Consider the following 27,052-nt stretch of genomic DNA (forward strand, 5'->3'; position numbering starts at 1 on the left):
AGGCCTGGCCGGTTTAAGACCCTCCGGTACAGACCCGTTGCGGTAGGAATGACGTAGTCTTATCAGGTGGTTTGTCTTAAGAAGGGTGTTTAAATAGTGGCGTTTGTACACCTTACTCTATCCCATTGTTGACTGAAGGGGCGACGGTACGGAGGATACGTTTTGTGAATCCTAAGGTAAATACGGGGAGAAATACAGAGCATAATTATAGGCAGAATAGAGTAGAGGGTGCGTTATCCGATAGCCTAGTTTGAATAGTGCAAATCCTCTAAGTTAATATGCGCTTGAAAGTATCCAATACAGGTTGTAGATCTTTTTTATATGACATTTGCTGGCCAGCGGCTCTAATTTTAATAATGGGGGATGGGAAGGAACCGGCGCAATTTGTCCATAGTGAAAAGCTGATCCACAGAGTGAGTCATTGTATATAGATGTCTCACAACCCCGGGTTGTAGCTTATGAACCCATTAAACAACAGATGGGCGTGACCCATGGGGATAGATTTATATTAATCTCTACTCAGGCTAGTGGGTTGTTAGCAATATCTGATAAATAGTGGTTTTATAATCATTTTAATTTTTTATCTTATCTTGTTACTTTAGGCTTATTTGCTGCCATTTTCAGGCCCAAGTTTGAGGTCTCCTATCCCTATATTGAATGATCTAGTACTATTACGAGTACACCAAAAGGTTTAATGTTTTTACGGGAGTGAAATACCCCTACAATAGCTACGCTTGGTGAGTGTACCATTAAGTATTAATATATCAACAATAACAGTCAGGAATACAAGGGCCATAAGAGGGGATAATTGATTACACCTATATTTCCCCTATACAGGCATCCGTTTTTTTATGTATAAGAGCAAGGACATCATTCTGCTTGCAGAGGATCTGTACGGAGGTGTTCCTTTTCCTTACAGTTCTCGATTAACGGATTTTGAGTAAGGTATGGGACCCATTTGCATATGTTGGACACTGTGAAGATCCCCTAAGGCTTTTAGGCCTTATGGGTCTGTTATAAACATACACCCTATAGAGGTCTTGACAATTTATATTTGCTTTATAATAGATACCAGCGGAAGTGTTTTGGGCCCCCATTGGTCTTATCTATACTACTATTATAAAGAGAGAACTGTGTCCTTTGATCCAGGTAAACTCTAAAAGTACACCACCAATCACAACACCCAATACAGCGTTGGGAAGGGGAGGTCCAGGAGATGGACATAGGCTATAGAAAACCACACCATATACATTAGGGGGGTGGTGTTAGGGGAAAAGTAGTCAATAAAGCGCCGGGACACTCTTTTGAGTAGCTGAGCGCTATAAAAGACACAAAATAACATAACATAAAATAACAAAATAACATATGGGCGTATGGATACAGTGATTGCGTGCGGCGTTCGGCGTCGTCACAACGCTTGCGAGAGGCGCAATAGCGTGTGGGTGTGACGTCACGTCAACGCGACCTTCGCTGTCCGGACCGGAGCGCAGGAAGGAGCAAGGGAACAACACACGACATGCGGGGAGGAGCGGTGGCGAGGGACCAACACACAACATTGGAGTGCCCAGCGCGGGGAGGAGCGGCGATGCTGGTGGGAGCGCAGGAAGGAGCAAGGGACACACACCCGACATGCGGGGAGGAGCGGCGGCACGGGAGCTGGTATGTACGCTCTGCTGCTCTCGCTGATGCCCGCTCTGCTGCACGTCTCCTGCAGCGGTGCTGCCCCCAAGCCCCCTTCTGCCCCGGACAACGTCGGGGCGGGCTGCTAGTAAGATTAGAAAAGTGACTTCGTGCGGCCATAGAATATATTCCAAATGGACTAGGTATGTATGATGTGGTGTTTATTTGTCCGCATGCATGCTGAGGAATGGGGGTTGTAGTAACAGAGTAAGTGTTCCTTGATATCATACTCAACTAGTGTGTACGAGTTTTGTGAGTTTCAGTGCATGTTAGATTAATCTTGAAGAAATGGACCCTTCAAACAATTATCTATAACACTTTGATCCAATGAATTAATGTAACCTACAATAATGTGATTTTATAGTGCATTTTTTGAATATGTTGTGTTATGTGATATCTGTGGATTGTGATGTTTATGTTCTTATGTCTTTTTACATTAGGTTTTAAACAATGTTGTCGTATCAAATGAGAGACAAATAGTATTTGTGTCCTGAGGAAGGTGGCTTTCATTAAATAAATCTTGTGTGTTATTCACCCTATGTGGGAAGGGGATGCCCAGACATGGGTCGCTTGCTCACTAGGCCACTGGAGTCAAGCTATCCTGGCTGAAGACGGCTGATAGCCAAAACCGGTCCTAGGATGCTTGATTCCGGTCCAGGAAAGGCATGGCTTGGCAGTTCGGGCTGGACTGTTCCCATGAGGCACAGGGTCAAGACTGATTTGCATATGCCATGTCTGAACTGGGGTGGCTTGGTGAGCAAAATAACGATGGATTAAACCCAGATCTGTGACTGGGGGGTAAATGTTTTGCCATTGTGCAACATTCCGTCCATCATCTTGTGTGTTTTTCATTAAATAAACACCACCGAAACGCCGTGACGCCCTTGTTTAAGCAAATGGGTATATCTAAGGAGCTTATTCGTGTCCAATACAGGATTTTGTTGATGGACATTGAATGGATTTATGAAATAGATTCTATTTGGAATAACCTGATTATGATGTTGTGATTGTGTTCACATTTTTACCTTTTAGTCTCTTGTAATATATATGTGGTATTTTTTAATTTGCGATTGTGATCTTGCTTAATTTGTATGATTTTTAACCCATGAAAAAAAGAAAAAATATTTTTTAAATAAATATATTTTATGTCATAAACTTTGGTTTTTTATCATTGTGTATACCATATTGTTCGATAGAGTCCATTAATATTTGATGTGTTCGGTTTGCTTCATCGCTGTATGATTGGGTGGTGGTGATTTGTACATGAATGTAGGTAATCTGAGATAATCTTCTGGTAGTCCCAAGAGAACCTTTACTCTTATTTATCTGTGGTACCCTGTCTCTTGGGTAGTGCGGTCGCTCCCTTTCTTTACAGATTGAAATAACTATAAACATGACCAATTTGGCATGAATTAATTATCATCCTATTGTGTCACACAACATGGTAGCCATCTTAAAAGTATAAAAAGGTTTCCATTCCACAGCCTGAAGGTCATATTGAAACAATGTAAAGACTGTTTTCTATACTTTTAAGATAGGTGGTCACCTCTATTGGTTTTGCCAATTCCAGTACAAAAACATTCCTATCGGGCAAAGCAAACAGCAGTGAAATGTATGGAGTGGAGTGGGGGAAGGAAAAGAGAAAAAAATCTGAAAGTGGGCAGCAAGAGGCACAGGAAAGTGTTGCAGCACACCATCCAGGGAATCATCAAGCCTCCATCTGGTGCTTGTCATGCCATGGAGGAGTCCAGTACATCTCTGGCATCATGCAAGGGGAAACCTGCAGAGTGTCCAAGGATTTCCTTGAGTAGGGGGGGGGAAGGCAGGGATAGTGAGAGGAGGAAGGAGGGGAGAAAGACAGAGCCAAAGGAAGGAGCTGAACATGCACTCCAATGGAGCGCTAACTGAGCCAATCAAAAGAGAGTACAGATATGCTTCAGGAGCTAGAAAAACACAAGAAAATTTACTAAATTCATCATATAAAGTGGAGAACTGAGATAGACAAGCAAGCCATCCCATCAGGAGTAAGGGCCTGACCTAAAGTTCATTTTATATACATTTGTATACAATGTTGTGAGTAGCAAGAGTGCAAAAAGGAACGCTTCGCAGATCACATACATTTCGCATTGGACGGTAAACACTATCAGAGTTAACAATGCTGTAGCTGTTTGTTGGCAAAATTCTCTCACAACAACCTAATGAAACTTTTCCAGAACTTTACTTACTAAGTTTTTTTAACAGGAAGTTTGCAAAAATGGGCAACATTTGCAAAACGTAAACTGAACAAAACTTTGCAGACAGATCTTAATTTCGCACACATAGTTCTATATTTCTATACTGTTTCTTTACCAAAAATATTACAGGCAAACACATATCAAAAACATGGCAATTTGGGACCAGAAATCTAGCTATTCCGTGTCCAGTGATTGCTTGAACTACTTTTGAGACATGAATGAAGAAGATATTTATAAAACACTTTGCGCTAATCTTTAAACAAATATTAAACCTTGCATCTTCCGAGAACATTTAAATAAAATCTGGACAATAACCAAGTGACGTTATTCTAAGACTTGAATGGAACTCTCTAATCATTGTTTAAATCTTTTTCCAAAATGCCCAGCAAAAGAAAGTTATGCGTTCTTTCAAGTGCAATAAGCATAAATTACTGATTAATGTTTGAGTTTCAAAGATTTTTGAATTTGAAAGGGTTGTCAAGTAATATTTGTTTTCGCATTGGCTTTGGTTAGAGTGTGACCAGGGGCGTAGCTTCTGTGGGGTGTATGGGGTGTTACCCCTCCTCCCCCAAATAAATGCATTCTTGGCCTCGTAGTTGGGTCAGGGGGCCCCGAGTGGGGTCTGCTATTTGTGTGTCGGTTTTTAGTTTTAGGCCCAGAATAAAAGACCAAACAGTGACATGTAAAACAGGAAAAAGAGAGAAAGAGAGATGCATCGGGTGGCTCAATTTCAAAATGTGAAACCGGATAACATGGAATCAATATCATCTATATAATCTTCCCTGCTTGTCCATGTTGAGTGATCATAGGCAAACATTTTATTTCAGAGCCTCCTTTTACTTTATTATCACATATGAGAGCACTTTTAAATCCTTGAGTTCAGTATATGCATTATAGAAGCACCTTTTAGAATTGATTTAATAGACTGCAATGTTGCTCCACCTATAATAAGAATCTAGCCCATATATAGGGTTTACATGAATACGTTAGGGTTTACACAAAGGGCCTGGTGGTTATTCACAAACTGCCTTTTGTAGAACATTTTTGTAGTACTAAGATATCAGTACAAACATATTACAAAATACTATTTACAAACTGCAATTCTAAAATACTACTGTTTTCTTTTTTTGAAGCAGTACTATAGAAGTGCAGTTTGTGAATGCCATTTTTTAGTACGTATGCAGTCCTACTGTGGTACTACAAAATGCAGTTGTGAATAGCCCACAGGCTTTTCAATGTGTTGTAGATATACAAGTTACACGTTTGTAGTAAATTTCCTCTCTGATTTTGTGAATAGACAAAAAGTAGTAAACGTACTCAAAAGCGTAAATGACTAAATAGTGGAAGTTATGTTTAAAAATCAGGCCCATATAGTGACTAGTTTACCAAAGAAATAGTACAGCTGCTCTCACAGAAGTACTGCAAATGAAATGCGTTTTGAAATTCACAAACATTGGCAGTAGTAGATTTGGAAAACAGCGCCAGTCTCAGGTTTCCAATCTTACTTGAGTCGGGTCTGGTGGCTCAGTGGACTAATGCATTGTCACGTGATAGTAATATGACCAATAATAAAACTTGATTTCGATTTCTCCTTTCCTACATAAATTGAAACCAGTCCATACAAAAACCATTTGATGAAAGTCAACAGTTCTCGTTGAAACAGTTTTCTACAGAAGTTAGAACTTACCCCACTTTGGTGTTCATATCAGAATTGTGAGCAAATACTGTAAATGCAGAGCTTCTAGGAGAGATCTGAAATATAAAGAAGACCGACTCAGGAGTGGTTTGTTACACCTGCAGACTCTTAATAATAACAATAACATAAATAATAATAATACGTAAAATAGTGACTTTTTTTGTATAGCACTTGGCATTAAAGTTTGCCATTTGTGGCTGATGTGAATAATATGCAATGCTATCAACCAACTTAACTGTACTTGTTTTAACAAACTCGACTCATGAAAGGTGGAGCTTGACTCTTAAGGAGACAAACCTGTTATCACAGGCTATTTGCAGAGCAACATCAAAAGGCTAACTCTCTGGGCTATTTTGGTTTTTAATTGTTTTTATAACTAGCTCTCAGAACATTTTCACAAGGAAAAAGAGCGCCAGAGACTAAAGCCAGCATGAAAGTCATTCAAGACCAGTAGTCTTATCCTGACCTGTGCCTTGTAAAGTTCTTTTAAATTCAGGTTTTTGTATGGCATCAAAAGGGAGGATTTTATACCAGGGAGGATGTGAGCTGAACCATGGGAAAGCAGTTAAGTTATGTGCTCTTTGTAGTTTACATGTGGTTTTTTGTAGACAAACCTCCATAAACTCCAATGCAGTAATCGATTTAAGAGAAGGCCACGGCAAAATGAGAGCAATTGATCAAGAGCTGTACTTCAGTAGGCAGAGATGTAAAAACATTCTTGGTCTCACTGTTGACTCGTGTGGTGAAGGACAGCTGTGGATTGAAAATGATTCCTGACTTTCTTTGATTGAAGAGCTGGGAAGAGATCCTAGAGAGTGAGACTAGATTATGTCAAGAATCTTGGTGTGGTATGTGAGGATGTAGCCAATAACGTATTCTTGTTTACTAGAAATTCTTACCTTTTAATGTTATATGTATGATACCTTGGAATATAGAACTGAGAGTGTCATAGTGGAGTAGTTATTGTTCTTAACTGAGGCAGTTGCTGCTGTATGGTGACGCTTATAGGTCCGTCTTCCTGGTCGTGGGTTTCCCTCTAATAAACTCTTCGTTACAAATCAACTGAGAGCATTCATAATCAATACTATATTTTTTGGCATTGAGCTGCAGCCTCTTGAGGAGGCCCACCAACATTTTATGTCATATGCCGCAAAGGACGGCTGTAATAAAAAAAATCCTGACAGGGGCCTTGCTATGGATCAAAAAGGAGATCAACAAGTGGGATTCATGGAAATTATAGTAGGATCCTGTGTTTTTTGTAACATTCAGCCAAAGCACGTTGTTATGTCATTCTCTATGAATGACATGAACCACGGAGGTAAAACACCCTTTAACTCAAACGCACTCTCCAGCAGAGAATGCTAAGGTCAACATTAACAAAAGCTGCACTCACACCTAGAGGAATAAAGGCACAACCAGTATATTTGGCCCTCGCAGGAAGGATCTCTTCCCCGATATCAATTAGAATTTTGCTTGGCAAAAATACATTTGGCCTGTGTTATATTGCTCACCTAAAAGAAAAATCATAGGCGACATTACAATTAGTCTATGGCTTCTGCTTCGAATTTTTTTATGGAATGATCTGGTCTTTAAGGCTTTGAATTCACAAGTTGCTGGGACTCAAAGGAAAACAAGTATAACTTATCTTTACCTCCTGTTAGATCTTAATGTTTGTTGAATCACCTCACAGGTATCTCAACAAGCTAATCAAAATATTTTCACGATACCTCACATGGTATCTAACTTTGGGTTCTATTTGTTCTCCTTTGGGACCCTTCTTTCAAAATAAATGTTAACATTTCTTGAATGACTTCCTTCTTTTGATGTTCCCATTTGTTGCCTAAGATCCAGTATGTGTTATTCTATTCTTGACCTAAGATACTGTACTGAATGCCTACATTCATCACCTAACGACCAATTAAGCAGGTTACCAATATCTAGCAGTGGGTGTTTGTACATCTGCTCTAAACACCAGTACAGATGTTTTCGTTCAAGACACAGGATTCAATATTGGAGTCTTCTAAGAAATTCAGTACTTTGTGCTTCGGTAACTGGACCACTGTTAAGTAATCAACATTCCCATAGCTTGCCAAAGAAGTAGAATTGGATTCTTCTTTTTCTAGATCTTGTATCAGTAATTTGTGTTCCTATTCCAAGCCTAAGCTCCAGTTTTGGGTAGTATAATCTTATCGGAGGCTGGATTTCTTGGTGTATCATTACTGAAGAAGGATCCATGATCCAAGTGTAGAATTTACAACTATTGCCCTACTGTAAATGTAGTAGCATCAGACATATTTTTGGTCAACGCTAAACCGATGCTACCAGCTTATGTCCATCTCTGACAAGCAATGCCTCACTCTCATGTCTGTCATTGTACACAACAGTTCTTGAATAGCTAGCTCAGCTCTGAAAGTTTACATTTATGTTTCAGTTTGAAGATCAATTAGGTACTAGCCGCAATTTCCATTTTATCATAGATCCTTTCTTTCACTTTTGTCACATGATCTCCATTGGAGCAATGAGCATAACAATATATTAATTTGTATTCTGTAAGTGGGCTTGGCTTTATGCTCATGGGATGCTAGTAAATCCCCTTGTCTGGCAGTCGCCAATTTTTTTTCCGTTCATAAACATATTCAGACTTCTAATTTGACGTAAGTGCACACTTCTTTGACAAGCTGATGATGTTGCTGGGAAGTACCTGTGCTTAATCAAAGTCAAGACTCCAGACACACATGGGCCCGGGCACCAAGGTAATCCAGAGAATTCAATGAAAATTGAGGATTGGGTGGAGAATGGTCCAGCATTTGGCTCACTGACCAGAACATACAGTGCTAGGGTGCCCCGTACAATTATGATGTGCAAAGATGTACTGTGCATATTGACTGCTAAATCTTTAAAGAGGATTTGCAATGGCAGATGATGATTAGACAAACCAGTTATTGGATAGGGTTTGAGGTCCCAGTATTTGGAAGTTAGAGGTGTGAGTCAAAAAATGGTATGAGGAAGCCAACAAATGCAAACAGGGGTCTCAGATGCAGAGTGTCAAGGAAATCCACAACAGACTTGAATACCAATTTCCTCATTTGAGGGCTAGGGTTCAGGTTTGTACTCCTATTGCTCCACCTTATCCGAAGTTATTTTCCCAATTCACATTAGAAAGGTCAAAGTCAGTGGAAGACAAAGAAGCCCCTGTTAAATGCCTTGACTTTCCCAATTTCAGCAGTGAATACTGGCGGTACATCCGTGGTGGCCCACAGAAATGAAGCAGAGCTGGCTCTACAGCTAGTCGTAGGGGTACTGGCAAATAATGCGGAGGTAAGTATGGTGGGTGAGGCGAATCCAGCAAGCCAAACAAGTGGTACCTTGACAGGTAGCAAAGTGCTAGAGGACACTACAGCAATCACAAGATGAAGGTCTGATTGCTTTATTTCATCTACCTCTTCTAGAACCTGTTTTAATTTTTCGCCTTACAGAGCCGATGCTAGGCATCAAAACAGCGGGGTGTACACCATAACTATAAACTGCGATTGTTTAAATTACCCCATTGGCCGAAAAGCAAGAGAAATTGACAGGGACTCCCAAAACGATCACTATACGCCCTTGTCCAGTGATAGAGATAATTATGATCCTCAGGGTGCCCCCTCCTACTAATCTGCGTCTGTTACAACTTGCCAAGACTAGGTGGACATAAAATTAAGAGCACAGGATGTGTTGATGCTCCATGTGGAGCCAGTCAATGTATGCTAGTAGGTGACTGAGGATAACAATGGGTAAATAGCTTTGGATTCATGAGAACCCACAAGGTGAGGTCGACCATCTCACAATCCCACAGCGGACATGAAGGAGAAGAACAGTACAGCAGACCTTAAAATTCAACTCCTTCCATTCCAAGTTACGCCTCACAAAAATGTTTTTTCCAGTGGTAAAGTAAACACGTCGGGAACAGAAGCTTTGATTTACAAATTCTTGCTTTCTACGTTTTTTTAGCAGGGATTTTATTTTTACCACGAGGAAAGCCCTTTCCCAAAAACGTCAACAATTTTGAGGTTTTTTTTTGTCCCCATTCTCACCCGATAGGGATTTATTCTTGCCCTTAACTATAGTAAATCTCTGACTTTGTACATGATGAGAACAGGCAGTCACACAATTACATGACACCCAGCAGGAAATTTGTCTAACCTGCTTGTTGATAACCTTTTTCCAGACAGTGTATGGAATAGAGTCTGAAGTTTGTGATGTTTCATCAATATGTAGTGTTCTTATGGCTTTTACAATTGAACAGTTCTATGGATTCCTGGAGCTGATAAGAGTTTCTTTTAACCGGGCTTTAAGCGTGTTATCTGTGGCTTTTAGTGCTCTTATATAGTACTTCAGGGTGTCAGCCTCACAGAAAATCAATTGTCTTTGAAGGCCCAGCTCCAGTCGTAGTCTTGCCCTGTGGATGTAATTTGAGAGACAAAAGATTTTTTTATAAATAGTAACCTGGGCGTGGTCGAGACTGGCCGAGCATGCACCAGGAAAGGCCTGATGCCCGTAACTTAAGGCAGGAAGAAGGGTAGCTTTAGTCACCTTCAGAATGGGTTCGGCAGAAGGACTACTCAGGGACTGGTTAAGTCGAGTCAGGCTGTATGTTGTTGCTCCAGCTCACTTTTTCAAAGCAGCCACGTGGGCTGATGGTCTGGAAGACTCGCTGAACTAGACCCCCAGGTAGTTGTATTTTGGTGTTGTTTAAATCATTGCGGGCCCAATGCTCCACGTTAAATTTTTCTTTTTCTTGCAACAACCAAAAATCAAGACCTTAGTTTTATCCTGGTTAATTTTAAGAGCATTAGCTGTGTTGTATTTGTGGAGCATGCACAAGGCTCTTTGGAGGCCAGACTTTGCCTGGTCCATTATAACAATATCATCAGCGTATTGCAGAATGTGCAAGTTCGTTTTTGTGAGGTCTAGTTTTGGCGGCAGGAGACTACTTTTCTCCAGGAATCTCCCCAGGTCAGCGGTGTAGCCAACTACAGGTGAGGCATATCTAGGAAAGCTTCATAATAGGTGCTGTCTTTGCTGATTAAGGCTTGGGCTAACAACCCATAGAGTAGAACTTCGGTGGAGTTTAGCTAAAATGTACCTCTAGTACAGAGATCACATTTGCTTTTTAGAGGATGGGTTTAAGGATATTGGATCGGACCAAACATTTCCAAGATCTGAAGGGAGCATCCAAGTCTTACCTATCATCAGCAATTTATGCAGAACACTTCTATATGGCATAATGTCCTCGGTAGTCCAAATCCTCGCCAAATATTAGAGGGCCCTTAATCAAGCAATATGCTCCAATATTAAGAGCTAAAGCGAGGCATATGGGTACTAAAGGAGTGCTCTGGGTATGATGGAGAAGTGAGTGAACAAACTTGTTCTCGCTCAGAATGATTAACTCAGTGTTTGCATGGTCCCAAATTTCAGCACCATATAGGGCTGCAGCTTGAGCCTTTAATTTATACAAGTGCATAGCTGGAAGGAAGGCTCTTTTTGATGTAGCCCGATTGTTTCTGTAAATAGCTGAAGCTTGGTGCTGAAGGACTATCCTTCGCTTTTGAATGTGGGGGAACCACAAAACCCTGCTATCCAACATCCAACATTTTGCCCAAGTACTCAAATCTAAAAACACGCTCCAACCTCCCCAAATCCAAAGATAAAGTGTTTCTAGAAGATTTGTGGGTCCTGATTACCATAAATGATGTCATTGTAATATTAATTTCCTGACCCTTCGATACACAGAAAGGTTGCTGCAAGCCCATAGGAGTCTGGGAGATTAAGAGAGTGCCTGCGAATAAAAGGGCAGGGACACTAACCTGTTCTATTTTGGGAGCATCTATGTTACCTACAAGGAGGTCCCCTATAAGGTCATTTACGTAGAGGGAGAAGAGCGGGAGAGCCAATATGCACTCCGTCTCACCCCTCTGTGTATGGAAATATGATCTGTCATAGGCCCCTATGAACTCCATTGAACTTGGGAATAATGATCTTGGTGTAGGCTCATTAATTGACTGAGAAGGCCTTAAGGGACATCCATACTCTTGAGTAATGCCCATAGAAAACCCCTGGGGATTTAGGCTTAATCATTACCCACTGGTAGCGGGATATATGGTTATGAACTATCTTTCAAAACAGGATATCCCTGGATCGGACATGTTAAAGAGATGCTTCACATGGGACCGTTATAGAAATAACTAGCTTCATACAACGGAACACAACTCTGGGGCAGGTGTCAAGATAAAGAACCTCTGTATGATGGAGCAAGGATTCGCACGTAAAGCGACTTGCTCTCACTCATGAACCTCGCCTAACTTATAATCATATTAATCTAACTGTCCGTCATTTATTTAGCATTTTCCCCAACACGCGGGTGTCCCCGAGAGGCTTGCCTGTGTGTCTTTTCATCCTAACAATGCTTGCACTACGGAAAAAGCTGCTTTGCTGAAATTCAGTCTGCGCATGCGTCGGTCATACTCACGTGATGTGACGCACTCGCATTCTGGAGGGATTATGTTGCTCATGCGCATTGTTGCAAACATGGCCGCTTGTCTCTCACCACGCTCTCTGCTTGCTACTGCTGCTTCAGCCTATCTGTCTTTTTGCACTAAACTTTAATGCTCTAGATATTATAAAATAAGGGGTGTAGTAAAGTCTATAACGGTATACAGTGTGATTATTTTTACGTATGATTCTAATTTGTTCTCGCTTACTTTTCATGTACCGCGTCTCTGGGGGCTGGGGAAACGAGAGCTGCACCATACTTGAAGCTCTTCTGAACCCTGTCACGTGACATGGGAGAAACCCCACTGCGCAGAAGCTAAAACAAGCCAGCTGGCTCCTGAAGCCCGATGCGCCTGGGAACCCATCGCGAAGAAGCCATATTCTACCTTGACTCAAGAAACACTGTTGCTATATACTGTGCACTTGTATTGTCTTCTGTATTCCTATGCCTGGGAACGTGAACCCAAGGGGCGGGTATGCAAAATTTAATAGTAATGATGTGAACACGAAATTCTAGGAGGTGACAATGTCCAGGTCCCCTCTCCTGACCAATCATAATGTGGGAAACTGTCACTTGCAACATTAGTGGGTGGTCCAGGGGTCCCCAAACCGTATAACTGGCCTAGTGTAGCTTAGAGAAATTGTCCGACTTGTCCGAGTAGCAGACCTGTCACTGACCCTACGAACTCTATAGGTGATCAATCTAGAGTGCTGCGGAGCACTCTGTCCATACTTTCCACAAACTCCTAGGGGTGGAAATAGTCTTAAGTGCTGGCGAAGCACTTTGCTGGGGAAATTCGAAAACCCAATCGGGGTTTCTGGCGGATTACTTGCAGAGAGGGGTAACGCAGGCGTTGCATCCGAAGCTGTGGGTGTTGGTCGTACCTTGGTGAGCCCAGTCCTGACCCAAACCTGAGGGGTGTCCTGTCCTGACTGTCCGTGAGCTGTACCTGCTCGCATTCTGGTATTCCATTCCTTGAGGGTCCTTGTCCCCGTCTTTCCAAACTGACCCGTGGCCAGGGTTAGTCTTCATTCCTAATTAGGTAATTATTGATCTGTGGGTTTACGTCTTCCTATCTCTCTCTTCTTTTCTTAATAAAGCACTCTTGCCTGTGATATTGCCCTATCACCTTGAAATGCAAATTATATGCAATGGTTTATTAGAATTGTTCCACTTCTCTCCCCACCTGTAGGACATTATTAAACTGGTGTATTTTATTAGTGTGTTCCAATTTTCCCCTTTTCCTTTAGCATGGTTGCAGTGAATTTAGTAAGAATAGCATAAATAGCCTAGTTTTATTACACATTCTAGGTCCCGTTCATGTCCCTTGCCTTAGTTTAAACTTGTGCTGAATAGCGTGTTCACTAAATGTTTATACCCTGTAGTGTTCCCAAGTATTCTAATGGTACTTGCCTTAATCCATAGTTACATTGTGGCATTAGTTCTACTGATTGATGTGTTACTTTGTATTTGGCTTATCATCTTGGCATATTCATTCTGAAATTTCTTGATAAATCTTTAAACTCATCAGGTGTCTGTGGTCATTTACATTATAAAGTGTGGATAAACGTACTTGGTATATAGAAGTTTTTCTCCTTTAGGAATCTTGTCACCTGTCCACTGCTAGCTCCTGATCCGTCAGGAGTAATGTGCCTGTGGTAAGTCAGGTACATGAATAGTAAGTGGTGTAAGAGTCACCCCCCGAATTACTCATAGTAGCGTGTAAGAATCACCCGGTTCACGCAACACTCAGTCATACATATGCACTCCAGGGCCCAGTGCGTGGAAAATTGGTAAACCTGTGACCCGGGTGACCCTCGCGCTCTATCAGTAATTTTCTGGTAGCAGAGCTATGGTTAGGACTAGTTAAGATAGGTAGACAGGATAGTTGATAAACAAACCGTGAAAAAAATACAATGTGCTGCTGAAAATTTCTATTGCATTATTTCAAATATTTCGTAAATGTTTTAAGGATTTATATGTATATGTATATGTATATGGTTTTTGCATTGCTGCTATAAGTGTTACATGTTACATTAACAAAAATTGTTTGTAAGTGTTCAGTGTAGTCCGAATCCCCGGGGAAGTATATAGCTAACGGTGAGCAGAATCCAGTTAGCTGCTAAGGTCACTTGTTATGAGTCATTAGTGCAGGGTTAGGAATACCTGGAAGCACTAATTAGGATCTTTTTGCATCTGTATAAATGATAGCTACGAGTCCTTTTGTATAAAACGTCCATTGTGATATCACCTAGTAAGGGTCACATGAGGGAGGAGTAATAGGGTCTCCGAGGCTTGAATGGTAAGTAAAATAGTTCGCTGGTGAAATCCTGGCCCAGTATATATCCCGGAAAGAAGTGGATGAGTCAGCGGAGTAACGGGTTCTATATTGCTCGTGTGAGGGGTTAGGCAAAGAAGTCTATCCGGAGTGAATGAGAAGTAGACAGAAGTGGTTTACTAGTAGTGAAAGAAAATTTTTCTACCTGTTTAGAACACTCAGACACAGTGGCAAACGTTGCGTGTTGTTGACTAAGATTTGCATTCGCACTTTAGGAAAAGTTAAAAGTTTCCGTTACCTTGTGAAGGCGGGAGTCGGTCGGAAGACTGCTCGGACGTCACTCCGTGCCGCGCTGGTATTGGTCAAAACAGCGGGTGTGTAGTGAAGCTGAATTTGTAAGGGAGGGGTGAGTGCCGGAGCGTGAGACCTCGTCTCGCGAAAAGGCCGCGCACCCATTGGACAAGGATTTTTGTAATCACAGTGTTGATTGGTTACTACGAAATAAAAGTCGCATTAGCATTGGAAGCACTAAAGTAAACAAAATTAATCAACAGGAGCTTGAGGATAGTTTAGAAAGGTGTATGTGGTATACCGAGTTTTTACCTAATCCACAAAACTTCGGCTTCTATAAGGAACAGATTTTACGAGGTAGACCGCACATGATGTATGGAGTAAAAAGAAAATTGTCATTTGCCGATAAAGTAAAGAATTTTTTTTAAACGGACAAGCCCATTAGAACGAGGGAGGGGGTGATCATTCCTCCACCAAATACTCCTGCCTCTTTCATGATGTTTGATAAAGGGTATCATACTTGTATATGGTTAGAAAATTGGGCAAAGTATACTGCAGATGACGGGGTTCTAGCATTTCCCATTGATGGTACCTTTAATGGCAGAATCTTGTTTAACTTGAGGACTCGCATGAATGAATTGCATCCCAGACCCAGATTAACCCAGTACGAAGCCCTAGAAGAATGGGAAATTGAGGCTGCGGAAAGAGATAGACCCCGGATGGACAAGGGAGTAAGCAAATGGTATCCAAGGATCCAGAAAGAAACCAAAGAGCAGAAAATGAAACATTGGAGACAAAATATGATGGTGGAGGGATTGTTTCCAATGATGGGGGTATTAGAACAAGGGAAAGGGAAATGCAAAGAAAAAACCCATCATACCATGCCTGTAGGGGACTCAGAAGATGAGCACCTAGAAGAATTGTTGATGAAAAACCCACCCCCCTATGTAGCGGAGTCAGAGCCTCTGAGTTCCCCAAACCCGTTTTCTAGATATCCGAGATGTCGGAGGGATAGTGAGACAGATGGAATGGGAACGGATAGTAAAACCAGTAGCGGGGATGGGTTTTGTAAACCTAGTTCCACGGTCCCGAATTACCGCCCGTTTGGAGAAGACCCACCTCGGTTGGTTACTCCGACTGCCCCAAGTATTTACCCTCCCTTGGTACCCCAAGTGTTGCATGACAATTCTGCAGAAAAGGCTTTACGAGAGCGAGAGAAGGAAGCTCTAGCTAGACAGCGAGATGATTTAGTTCGGACCATAGCCCAGATACATCCCCATCCAGATTCTCTGACCATCCCAGTAACTATTGGTCCCGCTATTCCTCTTTACGGGGATAGAATGGCCAGTCCTCGTCCTCCTGTTATCACCCCAATTATGCCAACTCCTAGCATTCCACTCCCAAGAAAAGAAGTGCTCATAGATGATGATCAAGAAAGCGAGTGCGAATCAGTGGTCCTGATGGATATGCCCATTAGGGAATCTAGAGCTAGCATGCCAGGACCCAGGAGTCAGAGTAGGGCAAAAGAAGTTCTGATTGAAAGCACAGCAGGGGTTAGGAGTGCCACAGTAGTATCTCCCGAAGAATTGGACAGATGGACCAAAGAGTTAGAAAAGGAGACCACACCCCAACCCAAACCATTAGAAATCTATAAACTGAGGATAGAAATAGAGGAGCTAATGGCTGGAAATGTAGGATTAGAACGATTAAACTCCTTCAGCGAAGAAGAGTTACTGTTCATCAGCAAAAACCTTACCCGAAACGCTAGATTGCTCCATGAGAGATTGATGGACACAGCCACAGAAATGGGAATCGATGTCAGTCGCTCCAAAATTCTTCAGAAACCCTACAGAGTAGATTTTTCGGACAAAGACTTAGAGAGCTTGAATGTGGTAGGAAAACAGATCCAGATAAAAGAATTACTGAAACTCTTACAGAAATAGGGGGATGTAGGGAAATGGAGAACCCGGTGGGCAAAGAAAAAGGAAGACAGTAGGGCTAAGTCTCAAACTTCAGAATACGTGCTCAAAGAAGTAGGTCCCGCCGAAAAATTGTGTCCCATGAGGGAGGTACCGGGGGGAAAATATGTCCATGTCCCTTGGTCCCGACAGGATATTGTGTCATTTACAAATGACTTTCCAAAATTACGGGAAAAACCAGTTGATTGGTACAGACAGGTCGAACGCTTCATAAAGGTTCAGAAATGTCTCCTAAAAGACCTGGATGGGTTTTTCGACATTGTGGTGCCTGTAGATTTGTGGACTGAATGCAAAATTGAAATGGATTGGCCCAATGAGGAGTATGCAAGAGACGAGAAAACAGGAGCTCCCTCACCTGAAGTAATGAGGAAGTATGATCAAGTCATACAATACCTCAAGAAAAAGGTGCCCGCAAAGGAAACCGATTGGACCCGGATAGATAGAACTACCCAAGAGCGTGATGAAACAGTCCACTCCTTTTATGAAAGGTTGCTGCAAGTATTCAAGACTTACAGTGGAATCGATAATGTGGACATGAAGGACATGACCCATTTCAGTTACAGATTCGTGCTAGGATTAAGGCCTGAAATATCCCAATGGATTCGAGACAATAAAATAAGTTGGCAGGGAAAGCCCATAGATGATGTCCTTAAGTACGCAAAATACTGCGAAGATGAACTCGAGAATAAAAAGAAAGCCCTCAAGGAGAAGGTTATGTGGGCACAAGTGAAATTGGCTGAACAGCAAGAAAAGCAGTTAAGTAAATTGAATTCTAATAATAATGCTCAGAATACCAATACTGGGGGAGGAGGGAAGCCCCGGGCAAAAATGAGTCGGGAAGAGGCTATGAAGAAAATTCCCTGCCACGGGTGCGGCCAGATAGGGCATTGGAGAGACGAGTGTCCACACCTACAGGCCGGTAATGCCCCTATAAATGGTTTAAATCCACAGGTGCAGAAAGAGGGGACAAGAAAGAACCAGCAACAGGTAAAGCTACCTCCAGTACCTCGCGCTCCTAGACAGAATTATAAGAATCAGGGCCAGCAGAATGAAAGGGCGGAGATATGGGAAGGAGAGAATGAGAGAGATGCAGCAATTCCGCAGTACTTGTTAAACGATTCTTTCCTTTGTGAAGAAGAAGATTGACGGGGCCTGAGGGGGGAGGATAAGGAGTGCGTACTTGGCGCCTCCTTACCGGTAGACCAGACTGGACCATACATTGAAGGAAAGGTTGAGGGAAAAGACGCCACCTTTCTGTTGGACACTGGTGCTACCCGGTCCACTGTGAGAACAGTGGATGTTCCTAACCTACCCCTCTCGGGAGAAGCAATCCAAGTAGTGGGTGTCTCCAATCAAATAATCAGTACTCCAGTAACAGAACCCATGGAAATCTCTATAGGAAACTTTAAAGAAATGCACAGATTTGTGGTCTGTGATTCCAGTCCTGTGAACCTGTTAGGACGCGATTTGTTGTGCAAAATGAACTGCACCATCTTTTGCACACCAAAAGGTGTCGAAATTCAGACCCCCGATGAAGATGGTTTGTACAAACTGATGTTAGTAAGACCTGACACTAATATTAGACCCTTGTCTGTTGAAGACTTACCTGAAGAGCTCCAGTTAAGAGTGACACCCGAAGTATGGGATTTCACGGGAAAAGATGTAGGCTTAATGGCAAATGTGGACCCAGTTAAAATAGCAATAAAAACAAATGCTGTATACCCCAGAACGAGACAGTACAAAATGAGTGCAGAAGTAAAAGCAGGAGTCGCAATTGAAATTAACAGGTTACTCGAAGCAGAAATCATACAGGAAGTAATGAGCAGTCCCTGCAATTCACCCATCATTGGGATTAAAAAGCCTAGTGGAAAGTACCGGGTAGTGCAGGACCTACGCAAGGTAAACCAAATTGTTGTACCTTGCTGTCCCATTGTGCCCAACCCTGCAGTGATACTATATCAGATTCCTTGGAATGCGGAATGGTTTACTGTCATTGACCTGTGCCATGCATTCTTTTCCATCCCATTGCATCCAGAAAGCAAGTTCCTTTTTAGTTTTGAATTTGACAGCCATATCTATGTCTGGAATCGTGTCCCTCAAGGGTACACTGAAAGTCCATCGATTTTCAACCAGATCCTAAAGAAATGCCTTGAATCTCTAGTACTGCCAAGAGAGTCCGTTTTAGTGCAGTACATAGATGACCTGTTAGTGGCATCTAAAACTCAAACTGACTGTGTCACAGACACCATCCCCCTGTTGAATCACCTAGGAAAGGGAGGACATAAAGTATCGCCTGACAAATTGCAGTTCTGTAAAAACTCAGTAAAATATCTGGGGCACCAGATAGAGAAAGGGATCAGAAAGGTCACTACAGAGAGGATCAAAATAATCAGAACAATGGACCTACCCCGAACTCAGAAAGAGGTGAGAATGTTCCTAGGGGTTGTGGGGTACTGCAGGCAATGGATTGTAGGCTTTGCAGCTCTAGCCAAACCTCTGATAAAAATGACCAAGAAAGGAGTGGAAGACCCAGTCAGTTGGGACAGTGAAAGCATGTCAGCTTGGGTAACATTACGAAATTGTCTTTGTACCGCTCCTGCATTGGGTATGCCTGATTATTCCAAGCACTTTGAACTGTTCTGTGACACAAGGGAAAATTGTGCTCTCTCAGTCCTGACCCAGGAGCATGGGCTGGTCAGGCGTCCCGTGGCCTATTTTTCGGCCACTCTAGATCCAGTGGCTGCTGGATTGCCGGGATGCCTGAAGGCAGTGGCTGCTACTTGTGTCAGTCTAGAACAGAGTGAGAATATTGTCATGGGACATCCTGTCACTGTATATGTTCCACATTCTGTTGTAATCCTACTGACAAGAACAAAGACCCAGTACCTCACACCTAGTCGGCTGACTAAGTATGAGAGAATTTTGATTGGTGCTGAGAATGTAACAATTTCTCGGTGCAATATCTTAAACCCTGCAACGTTGTTACCTGTTCCTCTGGATGTAGACGCCGAGGATGAAATGGAACATAACTGCATCGATTTAACAGAATTCAGTACTAAGCCCCGTCCTGACATCCGTGAAATAGCTTTACTTGATGGGGATCTTACAATCTTTGCGGATGGCTCGTGTTTGAGACATGAGAGTGGAGGTCTGTGTGCTGCCTATGCTGTAGTCACATTGACAAACACCCTGGAAGCTCTTACCTATGCGAAGTGAAATCTGCACAAGTCGCAGAGCTCATCGCGTTGACAAGAGCATGTAAGAGGGGTAAAAACAAAAGAATAACTGTTTACACCGACAGCCAGTACTGTTATGGGGTTGTTCATGACTTCGGCCAACTATGGTTACAAAGAGAATTCATGACTTCCTCAGGTACCCCTATCAGGAATGGAAAGGTGGTACAAGACATACTGGAAGCTATTCAATTGCCCAAAGAATTGGCTGTGGTCAAGTGTGCGGCTCACAGATCCGGAAATGATGATGTGACAGCCGGAAACCGATACGCTGACCAAATCGCCCAGTTTTGTGCCCGACACCAAATGTCCCTCCAAATTGGGTTATGGGGTGGAAACAGCTGCCAAATGATGTTGTTTGATAATGTGTCAACGTGGGAAGAATTGAAAGACTTACAACAAGCAACAGACAGGGGAAAAAAAGGCAGATGGAGGGCGAATGAATGCCGAGTAAGAAATGATGGTGTGGTGGTAAACTCAACTGGGGTGCCTGTACTGCCCGACAGCCTGATAGATCCCATGGTCAGGATGATACATGAACCAACACATATGGGAAGGGACGCAATGTGTCGTGTGTTTGACAAAGTGTTCTATAATTCAAAGTTCAGGAACCAAGCGGAAAGGCTTTGCCAAAGGTGCCTAGTGTGTCAGCAATTCAATGCAGGAAAGAGGACTGTAGTAGAACAGAGTACCATTGGAAAGGCAGTAGGTCCCTTTGTCAGGATGCAGGCAGACTTTATAACCATGCCCAGGTGCAAGGGATATAGATATGTCCTGGTCATAGTTTGCCTATTCTCCAGGTGGGTGGAGGCCTACCCAGCAAAGAAAAATGATGCCCTGACTGTAGCCAAACTGTTGCTTAGGGAGTTGATACCTAGGTTTGGAATTCCTGAGACGATTGAAACGGACCAAGGTGGGCATTTTGCCAACGATGTCCTAGAAGAACTCTGTGCGGCATTTAAGATGAAGCAAAGGCTGCACTGTGCATACCACCCAGAGGCTTCTGGGGTAGTTGAGCAGATAAATGGCACGATCAAGTCCAGATTGGCGAAGATGTGTGATGCCACCAAAATGAACTGGATAGAAGCTTTGCCCCTTGTGCTGATGAGTTTGAGAAGTATTCCGAATCGAAAAACAGGCCTGAGTCCCCACGAAGTACTAATGGGGAGAGTGATGCAACAGGCTTGGGTACCTGGACACAAACTGCTAAGCATTTCTGATGATTTGGTACTGGAATACTGCAAGCTGCTGGGTGACCAAGTGCGTTCTCTCTCTCACCAGATTGGAGAGACAGCTGACGACTGGCCCAAGACTCCAGCACATAAACTGCAACCAGGTGATTGGGTGGTGCTTAAGAAACACACCCGGAAGAGTTGCCTTGGACCAAAGTGGGGAAAGCCAAGACAAGTGATCCTTGTCACTACGACTGCTGTGAAGTGTGCTGGTGTACCGAAGTGGATCCATGCCAGCCACACAAAGCGAGTAACTGGAGAAAACGCGACTGGAGCTGAAGGCAGCGCAGCTGAGGAGACTCCCGAAGAGGGTCCGGATCTCGCTGACATCGAACTGCCGAGCACAAGTCGAGACGTTGATTGGTACCCTGCCGACGATCAGGTTCTTGATCCAATACGAACCAGGAAATATTCCTACCTAGATAGTGAGTGGGATAGTCCAGGTGAGACAGAACTAGAGGACGAAGGTCAGGTCAGCGAAACTCACATCACACCTGATCAGGAAATAGGCCAAATAGGGACAGATCAAGACATCGACACTCCTCCTGAAACTCCGGAGTCTGGAAAGGGACAGACAGTGGTCAAAGTTGAAGTTCATGCGGAAGAAAACGAAGAGAACGAAGTGCATGAACAGGAGCAGATAGAACTAGATGAATATGTTCAGGAAGTAGAAACAAAGTCGCCTGAAAGTAAAGAGCAAATACAACTCCAACCTGAACAAGGCCAGCTTAGGGACCAGGCAGAAGAAATAGATGAAAGACCTGGAACTAGTCAGACAGGAAGGGAAATAGACTCTGCCAACACCAGAGTGCCACAACGAAGTGAAATAAAAAGAGGACACGAGGAAGGCCAAGTTTCCTCGACCACTGAAAGTCACCGAGACAAAGGTGCACCCAGATACATCAAAAGGCTGAGGCTCCGAATAAAGACAGTCGAAGAAAAACTGAAAGACCGAAAGAGGGCTGAAAGTGAAAGAAAAGCAGCCCGAGGCAAGTCTCTGAGAAAGAGCGACAGAACAAAGAAACAGAACAGGCTGTATCGGAGCCCTGAATGGACATACCTGGTGTTGGAAGAAATTGATGAGCCCAACCACAGTGGAAAAAGTGAGTCCAGTGCTGATCCGAGTTCTGACGAAGATCCTCCTTGAGATAAAGCCGAGTGAACCCTTGGTGTAAGAAGATAAGGAAGGGTTGCAAAAGCCACCTGTAAGCTAAAATGTCTGATTCAAGCGTAACTGGAAGATCCAGATTTGGGTGTTGCAAAACGTGCTGTAAAATATGCTTATGTAGTGTAGCTATGTTGATAGTGATGTGGATAGGACTAACAGTCTTTATACCTTTTATGATAAGTAAAGATCCTAACCTGTCCCCTACTGAACCTGAAATAATAGACACAGACGTTGTACAGACTGTAGAAACTCCACGAAGCTTAGAACGACGTGACAACCCAGTTAGTCTGAGACACACACGACCAAATTTAGAAGCATCAGATGAGGGCGGACTACATTTTCACAAAATGAGAAACCGGACACATTTAAATGTTTTCGCTAACCTTTTAGTGCATTATGTAGAGGCTATGGAAATAGAAGATTGTTATGTCTGCATGAAGCTACCCACTTCTGTAGCCGAAGGTGTGACGTATCACCACTTACCCCTAACCTACGGAATTTCCTGTAGTATATTAGCTAGCTTGTTTTATAGAAGCACTTTACAGTACTACTATTCAAATGCTGACGTAATTTTTTCTGAACTTCCTATTAGGGGACACCTGAACCTTGTACATATTAGGAGTGAGGTAACCCGTTATATGGGAGAATATTTCCTGACTATAGGTGACAGACTTAAATGAAGCAAGACAAGCTAATCTGACCTGTTCTTTGCAAGAGCAGGAAAAGATGTTTATAAAAATGGCAGACAGAAGGAGGGAAAAGTTTCAGAAAAAGGCAAATGACGAAAAGGATAGAGTCCCTAGGTGGGCAGAGCACATGGACAACACCTCGCAAGGCGAAGCTACTCCTGCTTTGTTGCTGGATTTTGAACGGAAAGGGAAACTTTGTCTCCATAGAGAAAGGACAGAATATTATAACAATGTATTCATCGGTTCCAGCGAGTGTGAACATAATTACAAGGTAATTGGAGATTGGGGTTTCAAAAATGGGTCAGAGCCTGTGTTTCCCGGAATTTATTATATATGTGGGAACAAGGCTTATTTCAAATTGCCGGATCACTGGTATGGAAGCTGCTACTTTGGCATTGTCTTCCCGAAAGTATACCATGTGAATAATGCTGCTGGAAGCAATGAAGAGACTAATGGCTTAGCGCGTAGAAAACGTGAAAGTGTAGGTGAAATTATAGGTGATATCTTTAGTGCACTGATACCTGGAATGGGGGTAGTTCTGAATACTCACAGAATCTGCAAATTGTCTACAGTAGTGGATCGGTTATCAACTGACACTGCTGCTGGATTCCTACTGGTCAATACTGAGATGGTTGCGATCAGATCAATGGTTTTACAGAATCGCCTTGCTCTTGACACCTTATTGGCAAAAGAGGGCGGAGTCTGTAGAATGCTGAAGGCGCAACATTGTTGCACCTACATACCTGACAAAAGTATCGAACTTAAGAAATATGTAAGGAACATAACTAATTTGGAAAAAGAACTCAAACCATTAGAGGTTGACAGTGCCTGGACGAGACTGACTGGAGGTCTCTCCTCTATAGGTGGTTGGTTTTCTAACTTAGGTAGAAATCTTCTGTGGAAAATACTGATGCCAATAGCTGGAATAGGTGTGGTTGCACTGATTATATTCATCTGCTGTAAATGTCAAAAATGCAAAAAGTACACTGTGAATAAGAGAGGAGTGAAGAGAAATATTGATGAGTTAGAATTAGAAGAATTGAGGAATCAAATCTACAAAAAGGCCAAGAATCACCACTCTCATAGAGAAGCCGAAAGAAAACTCAACAATAAGTTCATCGAAATTGAGATGCATGATATGGAAGAATGAAAGTTGGCATCTGTTTCCTATGTAGTGATGATAGTAAATATCATCAAAGAGGGGATTGATGGAGCAAGGATTCGCACGTAAAGCGACTTGCTCTCACTCATGAACCTCGCCTAACTTATAATCATATTAATCTAACTGTCCGTCATTTATTTAGCATTTTCCCCAACACGCGGGTGTCCCCGAGAGGCTTGCCTGTGTGTCTTTTCATCCTAACAATGCTTGCACTACGGAAAAAGCTGCTTTGCTGAAATTCAGTCTGCGCATGCGTCGGTCATACTCACGTGATGTGACGCACTCGCATTCTGGAGGGATTATGTTGCTCATGCGCATTGTTGCAAACATGGCCGCTTGTCTCTCACCACGCTCTCTGCTTGCTACTGCTGCTTCAGCCTATCTGTCTTTTTGCACTAAACTTTAATGCTCTAGATATTATAAAATAAGGGGTGTAGTAAAGTCTATAACGGTATACAGTGTGATTATTTTTACGTATGATTCTAATTTGTTCTCGCTTACTTTTCATGTACCGCGTCTCTGGGGGCTGGGGAAACGAGAGCTGCACCATACTTGAAGCTCTTCTGAACCCTGTCACGTGACATGGGAGAAACCCCACTGCGCAGAAGCTAAAACAAGCCAGCTGGCTCCTGAAGCCCGATGCGCCTGGGAACCCATCGCGAAGAAGCCATATTCTACCTTGTCTCAAGAAACACTGTTGCTATATACTGTGCACTTGTATTGTCTTCTGTATTCCTATGGCTGGGAACGTGAACCCAAGGGGCGGGTATGCAAAATTTAATAGTAATGATGTGAACACGAAATTCTAGGAGGTGACAATGTCCAGGTCCCCTCTCCTGACCAATCATAATGTGGGAAACTGTCACTTGCAACATTAGTGGGTGGTCCAGGGGTCCCCAAACCGTATAACTGGCCTAGTGTAGCTTAGAGAAATTGTCCGACTTGTCCGAGTAGCAGACCTGTCACTGACCCTACGAACTCTATAGGTGATCAATCTAGAGTGCTGCGGAGCACTCTGTCCATACTTTCCACAAACTCCTAGGGGTGGAAATAGTCTTAAGTGCTGGCGAAGCACTTTGCTGGGGAAATTCGAAAACCCAATCGGGGTTTCTGGCGGATTACTTGCAGAGAGGGGTAACGCAGGCGTTGCATCCGAAGCTGTGGGTGTTGGTCGTACCTTGGTGAGCCCAGTCCTGACCCAAACCTGAGGGGTATCCTGTCCTGACTGTCCGTGAGCTGTACCTGCTCGCATTCTGGTATTCCATTCCTTGAGGGTCCTTGTCCCCGTCTTTCCAAACTGACCCGTGGCCAGGGTTAGTCTTCATTCCTAATTAGGTAATTATTGATCTGTGGGTTTACGTCTTCCTATCTCTCTCTTCTTCTTTTCTTAATAAAGCACTCTTGCCTGTGATATTGCCCTATCACCTTGAAATGCAAATTATATGCAATGGTTTATTAGAATTGTTCCACTTCTCTCCCCACCTGTAGGACATTATTAAACTGGTGTATTTTATTAGTGTGTTCCAATTTTCCCCTTTTCCTTTAGCATGGTTGCAGTGAATTTAGTAAGAATAGCATAAATAGCCTAGTTTTATTACACATTCTAGGTCCCGTTCATGTCCCTTGCCTTAGTTTAAACTTGTGCTGAATAGCGTGTTCACTAAATGTTCATACCCTGTAGTGTTCCCAAGTATTCTAATGGTACTTGCCTTAATCCATAGTTACATTGTGGCATTAGTTCTACTGATTGATGTGTTACTTTGTATTTGGCTTATCATCTTGGCATATTCATTCTGAAATTTCTTGATAAATCTTTAAACTCATCAGGTGTCTGTGGTCATTTACATTATAAAGTGTGGATACACGTACTTGGTATATAGAAGTTTTTCTCCTTTAGGAATCTTGTCACCTGTCCACTGCTAGCTCCTGATCCGTCAGGAGTAATGTGCCTGTGGTAAGTCAGGTACATGAATAGTAAGTGGTGTAAGAGTCACCCCCCGAATTACTCATAGTAGCGTGTAAGAATCACCCGGTTCACGCAACACTCAGTCATACATATGCACTCCAGGGCCCAGTGCGTGGAAAATTGGTAAACCTGTGACCCGGGTGACCTGCGCGCTCTATCATGTATACCCCAGGGGATGTGTAGGAGCAGCCACCTCAGGTTACCCGGAAGATCAGAGGTAGAGACACAAAAGATCTGTGACTACCACAGATGTTATTGTGGAAGTGTAGATGCAGCCCCACAGCCCTAGGCAATGTTTGCCAGGGTTCCGTTTTTCTCTTTGCTGCAAAGAACAAAGTGTTCCAGAACCAAAGGCTAATCCCCAGACTTAGTAAAGACAGACACCGACAAACCACTGTCTCTAGAAAATAACTTATCAGCAATGTATTGCTGAGACTCCTCAAACACTGACATAGTACCAGACTAAAGTGGACCAGTATTAACCCCTTCACTGCGGCGGCTATTCTGCCGCAGTGCTAAGGGGGCGGGGCGGCCGCGCGGCGGCCGCATGCTGGTGACGGAACCGCTCCGTCACCAGCGTCGGTTGACCTGTGCTTGTGACGGAGCGGTTCCGTCATGGCCCGCCCCGCTCAATAGAACGTCAGCGCAGGCGCGAAATTCGCGCCGCGCAGGCGCGCCGAGCGGGCCATGATGGAACCGTTCTGTCATCAGCACAGGTCACCCGTAGCTGATGACGGAGCGGTTCGGTCATCAGCATTCAACTGGTTAATCCCACTTTAGGGGCACAGATGGGATGCTTCAGATAACCATATATCAAGCGTTCTTTAAATTAAAGGAAATCTCCCTTCGATCCAGTGAGAGTGAATCTTTGCTCTTCGTCTCAGTAGGCTTGACATGTTTTGAAGGTCCAGA

General features: G+C 43.1%; 1 protein-coding gene across 2 annotated transcripts in view; it reads right to left on the reverse strand.

The window, feature by feature from the left end:
• The window catches only part of LOC147703086 (protein Shroom1-like), a 219,451-nt gene that overhangs the window by 37,114 nt on the left and 155,285 nt on the right, over window positions 1–27,052 (reverse strand). For both annotated transcript variants that reach the window (XM_086931624.1, XM_086931623.1), the window contains exon 3: window positions 5,602–5,666. In XM_086931624.1, coding sequence (XP_086787750.1) covers window positions 5,602–5,666 — 65 coding nt within the window. The remainder of the gene's footprint in view (window positions 1–5,601; window positions 5,667–27,052) is intronic.

Source organism: Lissotriton vulgaris, chromosome 7 (genome assembly GCF_964263255.1).
Source record: "Lissotriton vulgaris chromosome 7, aLisVul1.2, whole genome shotgun sequence".
Classification (NCBI taxonomy): Eukaryota; Metazoa; Chordata; class Amphibia; order Caudata; family Salamandridae; genus Lissotriton; species Lissotriton vulgaris.